Source organism: Salmo salar, chromosome ssa26 (assembly GCF_905237065.1).
Source record: "Salmo salar chromosome ssa26, Ssal_v3.1, whole genome shotgun sequence".
NCBI classification, from domain to species: domain Eukaryota; kingdom Metazoa; phylum Chordata; class Actinopteri; order Salmoniformes; family Salmonidae; genus Salmo; species Salmo salar.
In genome coordinates, this window is record NC_059467.1 from 43,392,872 (window position 1) to 43,408,146 (window position 15,275).

Here is a 15,275-nt window from a genome sequence, read left to right on the forward strand (position 1 = left end):
TCAAACTCCTCAGACAGTCAGAGGATATCTGGGTGACAGTACAAATCCACAAGCCAATGGTCTCTGACTGTGCGGGAAAGAGTTTTGGCGCGCTTCAAAAAAGACGGATTACAAACACGATCTGCACTGTTCCGGGACAAACTGGAGAACATGGGAAACCCGCCCAGGGGAATGGACAGACAGGAGGACATCGACCTCGCCTAAAAGCTTCTTACTAGATTTCCCTTTACACACTACTCAGAAGTGGCAAGGGAGGAACATATTTCATTACGACAAATTCATATATTTTCAATCAGCTTACAAATGGGCGGCATTCTGCAAATTTGCAACAAAAAGACAACGAAAAAAAAACACCTAACCATAGAAACAAACTCCACTGAAATGTGTAAAACTTCATGTTATTCTAGCATGCTATATAAAAAGCAGTATCACTCACCATTCCGAAAATACCCAATCTAGTAATTATCTTGCGCCGCTACATAAACATATGTACAACTAACTACACAATGATAACAAAAACAGAAAAGAAAATGGAGGAATCTCATGCCTTAAAATCTCCCATACTACAGCGGTGTTGGCACTAGATGCCGACATATTGAACATGTTCAATAAAAAAAAATGTCTATGACAGAGGCGATAACGCCGGCCTGTTTTAATGCACACGCCCCCTTTTGCCACAAACATGTAAAAAAAAAAACGTCAAAAAAGTGCTGTCAGTTGTTGGGGAGAGCATGTCGCAGACCAGGGTCGGGGAGAGCATGTCGCAGACCAGGGTCGGGGAGAGCATGTCGCAGACCAGGGTCGGGGAGAGCATGTCGCAGACCAGGGTCGGGGAGGGTATGTCGCAGACCAGGGTCGGGGAGAGTATGTCGCAGACCAGGGTCGGGGAGAGCATGTCGCAGACCAGGGTCGGGGAGAGTATGTCGCAGACCAGGGTCGGGGAGGGTATGTCGCAGACCAGGGTCGGGGAGGGTATGTCGCAGACCAGGGTCGGGGAGGGTATGTCGCAGACCAGGGTCGGGGAGAGTATGTCGCAGACCAGGGTCGGGGAGGGTATGTCGCAGACCAGGGTCGAGGAGGGTATGTCGCAGACCAGGGTCGGGAGGGTATGTCGCAGACCAGGGTCGGGGAGAGTATGTCGCAGACCAGGGTCGGGGAGAGTATCGTCGCAGACCAGGGTCGGGAGAGTACGTCGCAGACCAGGGTCGGGAGAGTACGTCGCAGACCAGGGTCGGGAGAGTACGTCGCAGACCAGGGTCGGGAGAGTGCGCGTCGCAGACCAGGGTCGGGGAGAGTACGTCGCAGAGAGTACGTCGCAGACCAGGGTCGGGGAGAGTACGTCGCAGACCAGGGTCGGGGAGAGTACGTCGCAGACCAGGGTCGGGGAGAGTACGTCGCAGACCAGGGTCGGGGAGAGTACGTCGCAGACCAGGGTCGGGGAGAGTACGTCGCAGACCAGGGTCGGGGAGAGTACGTCGCAGACCAGGGTCGGGGAGAGTACGTCGCAGACCAGGGTCGGGGAGAGTATGTCGCAGACGAGGGTTGGGCTTTCTCAGCCTACAGGCTCTTCTTCCAAAAACTCAAAGCCTTCTCTCAATGCCTGCCGAACCCTTTCTGATCCTTTAGTTGATGTGTCTATGGTGTCTGTTTTATTCACTGGTGCTGTGACAGAGAGGTGGGAAGAGTATTCCTACGACACGCTGGAGCAGCGGATGCTAGGGGAACCCATTTGCATGAGCACCTTGTCCAGCCACTGCAGGGGGCCGTTGAGGTGCAGCTCGATCCAACAAGGGGTGCTGGTCACGGTCTGTCGCCTGGGTAGAGAGACCGAAGAGGAGGAGGAGACATAAGAGACAGAGGATTGTTCACTGCAGTACACAATCAACTAGGATCTGGATTCTACCAGTATGACAGTGACAAAGACTCATCCATTTTTTGGTAGGTTTTCAACACAGTTTGTGAGTTTGTGAATAAGACTTGCATAACAACAGCCCTTAGCTTTGGTATATTGGCCATATACCACACCACATTGTGCCGTATTGCTTAAATATATCATACAACTCAAAGCAGATCCTTTTCAGTGGGAGGAGGAACCACCCCTGTTTTTCAATGTTCGCCTAAATGACATACCCAAATCTAACTGCCTGTAACTCAGGCCCTGAAGCAAGGACATGCATGTTATTGGTACCATTTGAAAGGAAACACTTTGACGTTTGTGGAAATGTGAAAGAAATGTAGGAGAATATAACACAATAGATCTGGTAAAAGATAATACAAAGAAAAAAAACAACCGTTCTTTTGTATTGTTTTGTACCATCATCTTTGAAATGCAAGAGAAAGGCCATAATATATTATTCCAGCCCAGCTACAATTTATATTTTGGCCACTAGATGGCAGCAGTGTATGTGCAAAGCTTTAGACTGATATAATGAACCATTACGTTTCTGTTCAAAATTTTGTGTCAAGACTGCCCAAATGTGCCTAATTTGTTTATTAATAACTTTTCATGTTCAAAACTGTGCACTCTCCTTAAACAATAGCATGGTATTCATTCACTATAATAGCTACTGTAAATTGAACAGTGCGGTTAGATTAACAAGAATTTAAGCTTTCTGCCAATATCAGATATGTCTATGTCCTGGGAAATGTTCTTGTTACTTACAACCTCATGCTATTCGCATTAGCCTACGTTAACTCAACCGTCCCATGGAAGGGACACCGATCCCGAAGAAATAGACTGGTCGAGATGTCTGCTGTTTTGCCAACCCCTTAGATCTGGAACCAGGCTAGCGTAGACTGGGCAGTAATACTACAGTGATCTGGAACCAGGCTAGCGTAGACTGGGCAGTAATACTACAGTGATCTGGAACCAGGCTAGCGTAGACTGGGCAGTAATACTACAGTGATCTGGAACCAGGCTAGCGTAGACTGGGCAGTATCTACGTATCTGAACCAGCTCGAGACTGGGCAGTAATACTACAGTGATCTGGAACCAGGCTAGCGTAGACTGGGCAGTAATACTACAGTGATCTGGAACCAGGCTAGTGTAGACTGGGCAGTAATACTACAGTGATCTGGAAGCAGGCTAGTGTAGACTGGGCAGTAATACTACAGTGATAAAAAAGTCAACAGTGGGCAGTGTCTGAAGGGACAAGGAGAGCACACAACGTCCCACCCTGGGACAGAAGCACTGCGCCCCACTCCCTCCCTCGCTCGCTCTTCCGCCTCCCTCCCTCCCTCGCTCGCTCTTCCGCCTCCCTCCCTCCCTCCCTCGCTCTTCCGCCTCCCTCCCTCCCTCCCTCGCTCTTCCGCCTCCCTCCCTCCCTCGCTCTTCCGCCTCCCTCCTCCCTCCCTCGCTCGCTCTTCCGCCTCCCTCCCTCCCTCTCTCGCTCTTCCGCCTCCCTCCCTCCCTCGCTCGCTCTTCCGCCTCCCTCCCTCCCTCGCTCGCTCTTCCGCCTCCCTCCCTCCCTCGCTCGCTCTTCCGCCTCCCTCCCTCCCTCGCTCTTCCGCCTCCCTCCCTCCCTCGCTCTTCCGCCTCCCTCCCTCCTCGCTCTTCCGCCTCCCTCCCTCCCTCGCTCGCTCTTCCGCCTCCCTCCCCGCTCTTCCGCCTCCCTCCCTCGCTCGCTCTTCAGCCTCCCTCCCTCCTCGCTCGCTCTTCAGCCTCCCGTCCTCCAGTCTCTCTCCGCCTCCCTCCCTCCCTCCGCGTCTTCAGTCTCCCTCCCTCCCTCCGCGTCTCCAGCCTCCCTCCCTCCCTCCTCGCGCTCTCCAGCCTCCCTCCCTCCCTCGCTCTTCCGCCTCCCTCCCTCCTCCGGCTCTCCAGTCTCCCTCCCTCCCGGCTCTTCAGCCTCCCTCCCTCCGGGTCTCCGCCTCCCTCCCTCCCGCGTCTTCAGTCTCCCTCCCTCCCTCCGCCCTCCGCTCTCCGTCTCCCTCCCGGCGTCTCCCTCCCTCCCGCGTCTCCAGTCTCCCTCCCTCCGGTCTCCAGTCTCCCTCCCTCTCGGTCTTCAGCCTCCCTCCCTCCTCGGTCTTCAGCCTCCCTCCCTCCGGTCTTCAGCCTCCCTCCCTCCGGTCTTCAGCCTCCCTCCCTCGCACGCTCTTCAGCCTCCCTCTCTGCGTCGCTCTTCCGCCTCCCTCCCTCCCTCCCTCCGGGTCTCCAGTCTCCCTCCGGGTCTCCAGTCTCCCTCCGGGTCTCCACTCCCTCCCGGTCTCCTTCCCTCCGGGTCTCCAGTCTCCCTCCGGGTCTCCTCCCTCCGGGTCTCCGTCTCCCTCCGGGTCTCCAGTCTCCCTCCCGGGTCTCCAGTCTCCCTCCGGGTCTCCAGTCTCCCTCCGGGTCTCAGTCTCCCTCCCTCCGGGTCTCCAGTCTCGTCTCCCTCCGGGTCTCCAGTCTCGTCTCCCTCCGGGTCTCCAGTCTCGTCTCCCTCCGGGTCTCCAGTCTCCCTCCCTCCGGGTCTCCAGTCTCCTCTCCCTCCGGGTCTCCAGTCTCGTCTCCCTCCGGGTCTCCAGTCTCCCTCCAGCCCTCCGGGTCTCCAGTCTCCCTCCGGGTCTCCCTCCCTCCCTCCGGGTCTCCAGTCTCCCTCCGGGTCTCCCTCCCTCCCTCCCTCCGGGTCTCCCTCCCTCCGGGTCTCCCTCCCTCCCTCCCTCCGGGTCTCCCTCCCTCCGGGTCTCCAGTCTCCCTCCCTCCAGGTCTCGTTCCGCTCCCTCCCTCCGGGTCTCCAGTCTCCCCTCCCTCTCTGTGTGTCTTCCGCCTCCCTCCCTCCCTCCCGCCGGGTCTTCCGCCTCCCTCCCTCTGGGTCTTCCGCCTCCCTCCCTCCCTCCCGCTGGGTCTTCCGCCTCCCTCCCTCCCTCCCGCCGGGTCTTCCGCCTCCCTCCCTCCCGCCGGGTCTTCCGCCTCCCTCCCTCCCGCCCGGGTCTCTCCGCCTCCCTCCCTCCCTCCCTCCGGGTCTCCAGCCTCCCTCCGGGTCTCCAGCCTCTTCCGCCTCCTCCCTCCCTCCGGGTCTCCAGCCTCCCTCCGGGTCTCCAGCCTCCCTCCCTCCTGCCTCCCTCGCTCTACCCTCCCCCTCTTTCCTGCATTCCATCCCCCTTACACAACTCCCTCTCTGTCTCAGCCCTGTGTGCTCTGGGCTGAGCTGGTCTTTCTCTTATTGTGGAAACACATGGAAACTTTATCAATGGCTGCTGATGGAAAACGTCTGTACAACTGTACCTACGGCATGCGCATGAATAGTTCATTACAACTAAATATTTGAGTGAGGAATTGCACAGGGGGAAAAATAAGCATAGCTGGGCAGTGACTAAAAATGAAACCATCGGTAGATTAAAACAAGAGAAAATATTTCATTATTTTGTTTGCATTCTCCCCCTCACGTTCCCTTGGCGTCCTGGCACTTGGGAGAAACAGTTGAAATAAAAGTAGCCACTACAGACGGGCTTGGGCTATTGATCTCAATACCTCTCCTCCTGGTTCCCCCCACGTCTCCTTGACATTAAACCCCCTCACTGTGTGTCTGTCAGGCCAGAGAACTACCAGCAGCCAAACTCCTGCTTCTCTCACTGTGTGTCTGTCTGCCAGACCAGAGAACTACTAGCAGCCAAACTCCTGCTTCTCTCACTGTGTGTCTGTCTGCCAGACCAGAGAACTACTAGCAGCCAAACTCCTGCTTCTCTCACTGTGTCTGTCAGACCAGAGAACTACTAGCAGCCAAACTCCTGCTTCTCTCACTGCGTGTCTGTCAGGCCAGAGAACTACTAGCAGCCAAACTCCTGCTTCTCTCACTGTGTGTCTGTCAGACCAGAGATATACTAGCAGCCAAACTCCTGCTTCTCTCACTGTGTGTCTGTCAGACCAGAGAACTACTAGCAGCCAAACTCCTGCTTCTCTCACTGCGTGTCTGTCAGGCCAGAGAACTACTAGCAGCCAAACTCCTGCTTCTCTCACTGTGTGTCTGTCAGACCAGAGATCTACTAGCAGCCAATCTCCTGCTTCTCTCACTGTGTGTCTGTCAGACCAGAGATCTACTAGCAGCCAAACTCCTGCTTCTCTCACTGTGTGTCTGTCAGACCAGAGATCTACTAGCAGCCACACTCCTGCTTCTCTCACTGTGTGTCTACCAGACCAGAGAACTACTAGCAGCCAAACTCCTGCTTCTCTCACTGTGTGTCTGCCAGACCAGAGAACTACTAGCAGCCAAACTCCTGCTTCTCTCACTGTGTGTCTGCCAGACCAGAGAACTACTAGCAGCCAAACTCCTGCTTCTCTCACTGTGTGTCTGCCAGACCAGAGAACTACTAGCAGCCACACTCCTGCTTCTCTCACTGTGTGTCTACCAGACCAGAGAACTACTAGCAGCCAAACTCCTGCTTCTCTCACTGTGTGTCTGTCAGACCAGAGAACTACTAGCAGCCAAACTCCAGCACGGTCCACAGTGGTGAATGATACATCAAGACAGCCGCTCTGTCTGTCAGAGCACTTCATCTTTATAGAGAAGAAAAGAGAGGAGAAGAAGAAGAGAGGAGAAGGAGGTGGAGAAGAAGAGGAGAAGAGAGAGGTGGGTAGCTGTGATTACAATAGATTAATACTTATTGTTCTAGGAATACAGAGGGGGAAGCAAGGGCTTGAAAGGCCTCTGGTGTAGGGACTGACTTCTGAATGAGACACTGTATACAAGAACCTATCTGGGTGTTCTATTTAACATCCCAGACTGTCTCTGCTACCATCAGACTTCTGAATGAACCACTGTATACAAGAACCTTGCGACATGGGGCTGTGCATTATCATCCTGAAACATGAGGTTATGGCAGTGGATGAATGGCACAGCAATGGGCCTCATGATCTCGTCACGGTATCTCTGTGCATTCAAATTGCAATCGATAAAATGCAATTGTGTTCGTTTTCCGTAGTTTATTCCTGCCCCATACCATAACCCCACCATGGGGCACTCTGTTCACAATGCTGACATCAGCAAACCGCTTGCCCACACGATGCCATACACGTGGTCTTGAGGCCAGATGGACGTACAGCCAAATTCTCTAAAACGACATTGGAGGTGGTTTATGGTAGAGAAATTAATATTCAATTCTCTGGCAACAGCTCTGGAGGACATTCCTGCAGTCAGCATGCCAATTGCACACTCCCTCAAAACTTGACATCTGTGGCGTTGTGTAGTATGACACAACTGCACATTTTATAGTGGCCTTTTACTTTACACAGCACAAGGTGCACCTGTGTAATGACCATGCTGTGTAATCAGCTTCTTGATATGCGACATGTGTAATGACCATGCTGTTTAATCAGCTTCTTGATATGCCAGACCTGTCAGGTGGATGGATTATCTTGGCAAAGGAGAAATGCTCACCAACATGGATGTTAACAAATTTGTGCACCAAATTTGACAGAAATAAGCTTTTTGTAAATATGGAACATTTCTGGGATCTTTTGTTTCAGCTCATGGGACCAATACTTTACATGTTGCGTTTATATTTTTTCTCAGTGTAGATAGATTTCAGATTGTGGACAGGTTATAAACTGAGTAATCGTATGACCCCACAGGAATCACTGAGATTGAATGAGAGAGAGAGAGAGAGAGAGAGAGAGAGAGAGAGAGGAAGAAAAGAGAGACCCTGCACCTAAGTGTCTCCACATGCTGAGTTGGAGTCTCTGATCTCTCTCTTCCTGTGTGTGTGTGTGTGTGTGTGTGTGTGGATCTCCCTGGTGGAAAGCAATCACTGACTCCCAGTAGAGAAGCCCCTGAGGGCTCTCCCCTCTCTTCTCCGACCAGATGAGTCAGACTACAGCATGGAGAAGAGGATGAGAGGGGGGGTGGGAACTCTGACAGCTCCCTTTGACGCAGCACATGTGTGTTTGGGTGAAACAGACCTGTTTCTATGGGGAAGAGAGGGGAGACACTAGCCTGGTACAATCCATCCAGATCTCATGAGCTTACATTCTGTTTCACTACACGGATACAGTCTGGCCACGATCACATTCAAACCATCTGAGCCCTTCCACCCACCATATGGGTAGACCAATCAGCACCTTCCGATAATCTGTGGGGTGGTTTAGTTGATGACGACAACGAGAAGCGGTGTTACTTAACCCTGTACCCCTCAGCCATCCCACATAGTTGTTACTTAACCCTGTACCCCTCAGCCATCCCACATAGTTGTTACTTAACCCTGTACCCCTCAGCCATTCTACATAGTTGTTACTTAACCCAGCACCCCTCAGCCATCCCACATAGTTGTTACTTAACCCAGCACCCCTCAGCCATCCCACATAGTTGTTACTTAACCCTGTACCCCTCAGCAGCCATCCCACATAGTTGTTACTTAACCCTGCACCCCTCAGCCATCCCACATAGTTGTTACTTAACCCAGCACCCCTCAGCCATTCTACATAGTTGTTACTTAACCCAGCACCCCTCAGCAGCCATCCCACCTAGTTGTTACTTAATCCTGCACCCCTCAGCAGCCATCCCACCTAGTTGTTACTTAACCCTGCACCCCTCAGCAGCCATCCCACATAGTTGTTACTTAACCCTGTACCCCTCAGCGGCCATCCCACATAGTTGTTACTTAAACCTGCACCCTTCAGCCATCCCACATAGTTGTTACTTAACCCAGCACCCCTCAGCCATCCCACATAGTTGTTACTTAACCCTGCACCCCTCAGCAGCCATCCCACATAGTTGTTACTTAACCCTGCACCCCTCAGCAGCCATCCCACATAGTTGTTACTTAACCCTGCACCCCTCAGCCATCCCACATAGTTGTTACTTAACCCTGTACCCCTCAGCAGCCATCCTACATAGTTGTTACTTAACCCTGCACCCCTCAGCCCATCCCACATAGTCGTTACTTAACCCTGCACCCCTCAGCCATCCCACAGTTTCTCCATTCCTGTACCGTCTCACCTGAATCAACTAGTCAGCTAATCAGGTAGGAGCATGGTATCGACTCCTGACAGGGTTGACTCTTGTTTAATACATGAAACCTTAATGAGAGCGTGCAGGCCGCTGTGGACTGTGCGTTACCTGTACTCTGCTCCCCAGCCCTTGACGAAGCTCATGCGGATGGTGCACATCCTGGTGAGCTGGTAGACAGCCTCGAAGCCCTGGTTCACCGACTGGGCCAGCAGGGCAGCAAACTCCTGGTTGTTGAAGATCTTCAGGTTGCAGCCTACAGAACCGTCCGACAACCGTTACCGTCAAAACACAATGAATGAGGTGTGTGTCGTACGTGTGTTGGTGAGTAACCACAGTACGCCAGTCATTGTGGAAATTAACCTACTGTGTGTCAACCTTTTGTATCGCTCTCTTTGCCACACACCACCCCCCCCTCAGCTCTCACCTGGGGGGATCTTGCAGACCGTGGCGGGGTGCCAGCCATAACGCTGGTTACAGTTGGGACTCTGGACGAAGATGGCACTGTCGCTGAGGCACTCTGCAAACACCTCTCCTCCAATATAGTACAAACGCACCCCTCTGCCTGCAGACATACAGAGAACCATCCGTCTAGGACCAGAACCACCCCTGATGTGTACACACAGACCTCCATTCAATTCTCAACATTGATGACGATGAACATGTGATGTATACCTAAATACAGTGCATTAGGAAAGTATTCAGACCCCTTGACCTTTTCCACATTTGTTACGTTACAGCCTTACACTAAAATGGATTAAATCGTTTCCCCCCCTCATCAACATACACACAATACCCTATAATGACAAAGTAAAAAAAGTTTTTACATTTTTGCAAATGTATTAAAATACATGAAATATCACATTAACACAAGTATTCAGACCCTTTACTCAGTACTTTGTTGAAGCACCGTCGGCAGCGATTACAGCCTCAATTCAACTTGGGTATGATGCTACAAGCTTGGCACACCTGTATTTGGGGAGGTTCTCCTATTCTTCTCTGCAGATCCTCTCAAGCTCTGTCAGGTTGGATGGGGAGCGACGCTGCACAGCTATTTTCAGGTCTCTCCAGAGATGTTTGATCGGGTTCAAGTCCAGCCTTGGCTGGGCCCTCAAGGACATTGAGACTTGTCCCGAAGCCACTCCTGCGTTGTCTTGGCTGTGTGCGTAGGGTTGTTGTCCTGTTGGAAAGTGAACCTTTGCTCCAGTCTGAGGTCTTGTGCGCTCTGGAGCAGGTTTTAATCAAGGATCTCTGTACTTTGCTCTGTTCATATTTTCCTAGACCCTGACTAGTCTCCCAGTCCCTGCCGTTGAAAAACAACCCCACAGCATGATGCTGCCACCATCATGCTTCACCGTAGGGATTGGCGCCCCCCTTTGGGCTGTGCCGTGGCGGAGATCTTGGTGGGCTATACTCAGCCTTGTCCCGGGATGGTATGTTGGAGATATCCCTCCAGTGGTGTGGAGGCTGTGCTTTGGCAAAGTGGGTGGGGTTATATCCTACCCGTTTGGCCCTGTCCGGGGGTTTCATCAGATGGGGCCACAGTGTCTCCTGACCCCTCCTGTCTCAGCCCCAGTATTTATGCTGCAGTAGTTTATGTGTCGGGGGGCTAGGGTCAGTCTGTTATATCTGGAGTATTGCTCTTGTCCTTTCCGGTGTCCTGTGTGAATTTAAATATGCTCTCTCCAATTCTCCCTTTCTCTTTCTTTATTTCTCTCTCTCGGAGGACCTGAGCCCTAGGACCATGCCTCAGGACTACCTGGCTTGATGACTCCTTGCTGTCCCCAGTTCACCTGGCCGTGATGCTCCTCCAGTTCCAACTGTTCTGCCTGCAGCTATGGAACCCTGACCTGTTCACCGGACGTGCTACCTGTCCCAGAGCTGCTGTCCCAGACCTGCTGGAACCCTGACCTATTCACCGGACGTGCTACCTGTCCCAGACCTGCTGTTTTCAACTCTCTAGAGACAGCAGGAGCGGTAGAGATATGCTCAAAGATCGGCTATGAAAAAGCCAACTGACACTTACTCTTGTGTTACTGACTTGTTGCACCCTCGACAACTACTATGATTATTATTATTTGACCATGCTGGTCATTTATGAACATTTGAACATCTAGGCCATGTGCTGTTATAATCTCCACCCAGCACAGCCAGAAGAGGACTGGCCACCCCTCATAGCCTGGTTCCTCTCTAGGTTTCTTCCTAGGTTTTGGCCTTTCTAGGGAGTTTTTCCTAGCCACCGTGCTTCTACACCTGCATTGCTTGCTGTTTGGGGTTTTAGGCTGGGTTTCTGTACAGCACTTTGAGATATCAGCTGATGTAAGAAGGGCTATATAAATAAATTTGATTTGATTTGATTTTAGGGATGGTGCCAGGTTTCCTTCAGACGTGATGCTTTGCATTCAGACCAAAGAGTTCAATCTTGGTTTCATCAGACCAGAGAATGTTGTTTATCATGGTCAGAGTACTTTAGGTACCTTTTGGCAAACTCCAAGATGGCTGTCATGTGCCTTTTATTGAGGAGTGGCTTCCATCTGGCCACTCTACCATAAAGGCCTGATTGGTGGAGTGTTGCAGAGACGGATGTCCTTCTGGAAGGTTCTCCCATCTCCACAGAGAAACTCTGGAGCTCTGTCAGAGTGACCATCGGGTTCTTGGTCACCTCCCTGACCAAGGCCCTTCTCCCCCAATTGCTCAGTGTGGCCGGGCGACCAGCTCTAGGAAGAGTCTTGGTGGTTCCAAACTTCTTGCACTTAAGAATGTTGGAGGCCACTGTGTTCTTGGGAACCTTCAATGCTGTAGGCATTTTTTTGGTACCCTTCCCCAGATCGGTGCACAATGGCTTGGATTTTGCTCTGACATGCACTGTCAACTGTGGGACCTTATATAGACAGGTGTGTGCCTTTTCAAATCATGTCCAATCAATTGAATTTACCACAGCTGGACTTCAAGTTGTAGAAACATCTCAAGAATGATCAATGGAAACAGGATGCACCTGAGCTCAATTTCGAGTCTCATAGCAAAGGGTCTGAATACTTATGTAAATAAGGTATTTGTTTTTTATTTTTAATACATTTGCTAACATTTCTAAAACCTGTTTTTTCTTGCTCATTATGGGGTACTGTGTGTAATTGAATCCATTTTAGAATAAGGCTGTAACGTAACAAAATGTGGAAAAAGTCAAGAGGTCTGAATACTTTCAGAATGCACTGTATTTAGGAAACCTGTTCCCAAGTATGCCCCCCCCAAAACAAATTGACATTTGTGATCGTGTCTCACTGTAATCAAGATATGAAATTATTGTATTAGAAAATAATCAAATTTTGGGCTTAGCAGTGTACAAAATATTATAATTATGTTATGGCCTCTTGACCATTCTCTCCGACAAAAATTGTCCCGCAGGTGAATCTATTTGCCCACCCCGACCTAAGGCCCAACCCCCGATCTAAGGTCTAAGGCCCAACCCCCGATCTAAGCCGCCTAAGCCCCCCCGACCTAAGGCCCAACCCCCCCCCCTTGACCTAAGGCCCCCCCGACCTAAGGCCCAATTGTGTTTCAAGGTGCTACCATGTGTGGGCAGTACAGGTGGTTCAGGTTGGAAGTAGGGGTAGTCCTAAAGTTGACAAGTTATCCCATCTAACAAAGCTGTTTCATTTCACGTTCCCCTCATGTCAATGACCTAGCGTCGGACCAAAAGTCATTTTTGTCAGCGGTTTATTTTCAAAGTGTTAGTACCGATGTGTCTGCGTGTCAGCTCCACAGCGGCGTTCCGGTTGACGTTGGAGAGGAGGCCCAGGCAGAAGCGCTCTGAGTTGGAGGGGTCGGTGAAGCCGTCCACGGTGAGGGACGGCTGGGAGGCGTGGAAGGTCTCACCCACCCGCTGGTTCAGCTCGTAGTAGGAGATAGAACACCAGAAGGCTGGTTCACAGTACATCACAGGCTGTAGGTCTGACAGAGAGGAGAGACATGGGGAAACATTTTATTTAGATAGTCCCCAGTAGGATGTTCAATAGGATGTTGAATTACTAACCCTTAACCTTTACCCCTACCAAGATCATCTATATGGGACTATTCACAAAGTGTGAACGAGAGACTTGTTGTACTGTATCGCTTTGGCAACTTTGGATTGCTTCTTTCATGTAAACGATCAATTATATTTAACAGAGTAAAATACAGAACAGGAGCAGATAAGGAGAGAGAGAGGTGGGTAAGGACGGGGGGGAAGGAGAGAGAGGTGGGTAAGGACAGGGGAGGGAGAGAGTGGGTAAGGACAGGGGGAGAGGAGGGAGAAGTGGGTAAGGACAGGGGGGAGAGAGAGGTGGGTAAGGACAGGGGGAGAGGAGGGAGAGGTGGGTAAGGACAGGGGGAAGGAGAGAGAGGTGGGTAAGGACAGGGGGAAGGAGAGAGAGGTGGGTAAGGACAGGCGGGAAGGAGAGAGAGGTGGGTAAGGACAGGGGGAAGGAGAGAGAGGTGGGTAAGGACAGGCGGGAAGGAGAGAGAGGTGGGTAAGGACAGGCGGGAAGGAGAGAGAGGTGGGTAAGAACAGGGGGAAGGAGAGAGAGGTGGGTAAGGACAGGGGGGAGGAGAGAGAGGTGGGTAAGGACAGGGGGAAGGAGAGAGAGGTGGGTAAGGACAGGGGGGAAGGAGAGAGAGGTGGGTAAGGACAGGGGGGAAGGAGAGAGAGGTGGGTAAGGACAGGGGGAAGGAGAGAGAGGTGGGTAAGGACAGGGGGAAGGAGAGAGAGGTGGGTAAGGACAGGGGGGAAGGAGAGAGAGGTGGGTAAGGACAGGGGGGAAGGAGAGAGAGGTGGGTAAGGACAGGGGGGAAGGAGAGAGAGGTGGGTAAGGACAGGGGGAGGAGAGAGAGGTGGGTAAGGACAGGGGGAAGGAGAGAGAGGTGGGTAAGGACAGGGGGGAAGGAGAGAGAGGTGGGTAAGGACAGGGGGGAAGGAGAGAGAGGTGGGTAAGGACAGGGGGAAGGAGAGAGAGGTGGGTAAGGACAGGGGGGAAGGAGAGAGAGGTGGGTAAGGACAGGGGGAAGGAGAGAGAGGTGGGTAAGGACAGGGGGAAGGAGAGAGAGGTGGGTAAGGACAGGGGAGGAGAGAGAGAGAATGGGTAAGGACAGTGGGGAGAAGAGAGGAGAGGTGGGTAAGGACAGGGGGAGGAGAGAGAGATGGGTAAGGACAGGGGGAGGAGAGAGAGATGGGTAAGGACAGGGGGGAGGAGAGAGAGATGGGTAAGGACAGGGGGAGGAGAGAGAGAGTGGTAAGGACAGGGGGAGGAGAGAGAGATGGTAAGGACAGGGGGAGGAGAGAGAGAGATGGTAAGGACAGGGGGAGGAGAGAGAGAGATGGTAAGGACGGGGGGAGGAGAGAGAGAGATGGTAAGGACAGGGGGAGGAGAGAGAGAGATGGTAAGGACAGGGGGAGGAGAGAGAGGTGGGTAAGGACAGGGGGAGGAGAGAGAGGTGGGTAAGGACAGGGGGAGGAGAGAGAGGTGGGTAAGGACAGGGGGAGGAGAGAGAGGTGGGTAAGACAGGGGGAGGAGAGAGAGAGATGGGTAAGGACAGGGGGAGGAGAGAGAGAGATGGCTAAGGACAGGGGAGGAGAGAGAGAGGTGGGTAAGGACAGGGGGAGGAGAGAGAGAGAGATGGGTAAGGACAGTGGGGAGAAGAGAGGGAGAGGTGGGTAAGGACAGGGGGAGGAGAGAGAGAGATGGGTAAGGACAGGGGGAGGAGAGAGAGAGATGGGTAAGGACAGGGAGGAGGAGAGAGAGGTGGGTAAGGACAGGGGGGAAGGAGAGAGAGGTGGGTAAGGACAGGGGGAGGAGAGAGAGGTGGGTAAGGACAGGGGGGAAGGAGAGAGAGGTGGGTAAGGACAGGGGGGAAGGAGAGAGAGGTGGGTAAGGACAGGGGGAAGGAGAGAGAGGTGAGTAAGGACAGGGGGGAAGGAGAGAGAGGTGGGTAAGGACAGGGGAGGAGAGAGAGAGATGGTAAGGACAGGGGGAGGAGAGAGAGATGGTAAGGACAGGGGGAGGAGAGAGAGAGATGGTAAGGACAGGGGGAGGAGAGAGAGAGATGGTAAGGACGGGGGGAGGAGAGAGAGAGATGGTAAGGACAGGGGGAGGAGAGAGAGATGGTAAGGACAGGGGAGGAGAGAGAGGTGGGTAAGGACAGGGGGAGGAGAGAGAGGTGGGTAAGGACAGGGGGAGGAGAGAGAGGTGGGTAAGGACAGGGGAGGAGAGAGAGGTGGGTAAGGACAGGGGGAGGAGAGAGAGAGATGGGTAAGGACAGGGGAGGAGAGAGAGATGGCTAAGGACAGGGGGAGGAGAGAGAGAGAGGTGGGTAAGGACAGGGGAGGAG

At 52.6% G+C, this 15,275-nt stretch overlaps 1 protein-coding gene across 1 annotated transcript in view; it reads right to left on the reverse strand.

Moving 5' to 3' along the window:
• Positions 1-1,282: 1,282 nt before the first annotated feature.
• The window catches only part of LOC106595007 (mothers against decapentaplegic homolog 3), a 66,621-nt gene continuing 52,628 nt past the window's right edge, over positions 1,283-15,275 (reverse strand). Inside the window, exons 5-8 of the mRNA XM_045708292.1 lie at positions 12,651-12,863; positions 9,343-9,480; positions 9,027-9,171; positions 1,283-1,814 (exon numbers count right to left, since the gene is read on the reverse strand). Of these exons, the coding sequence (XP_045564248.1) occupies positions 1,691-1,814; positions 9,027-9,171; positions 9,343-9,480; positions 12,651-12,863 (620 nt within the window). The 3' untranslated portion in view covers positions 1,283-1,690. The remainder of the gene's footprint in view (positions 1,815-9,026; positions 9,172-9,342; positions 9,481-12,650; positions 12,864-15,275) is intronic.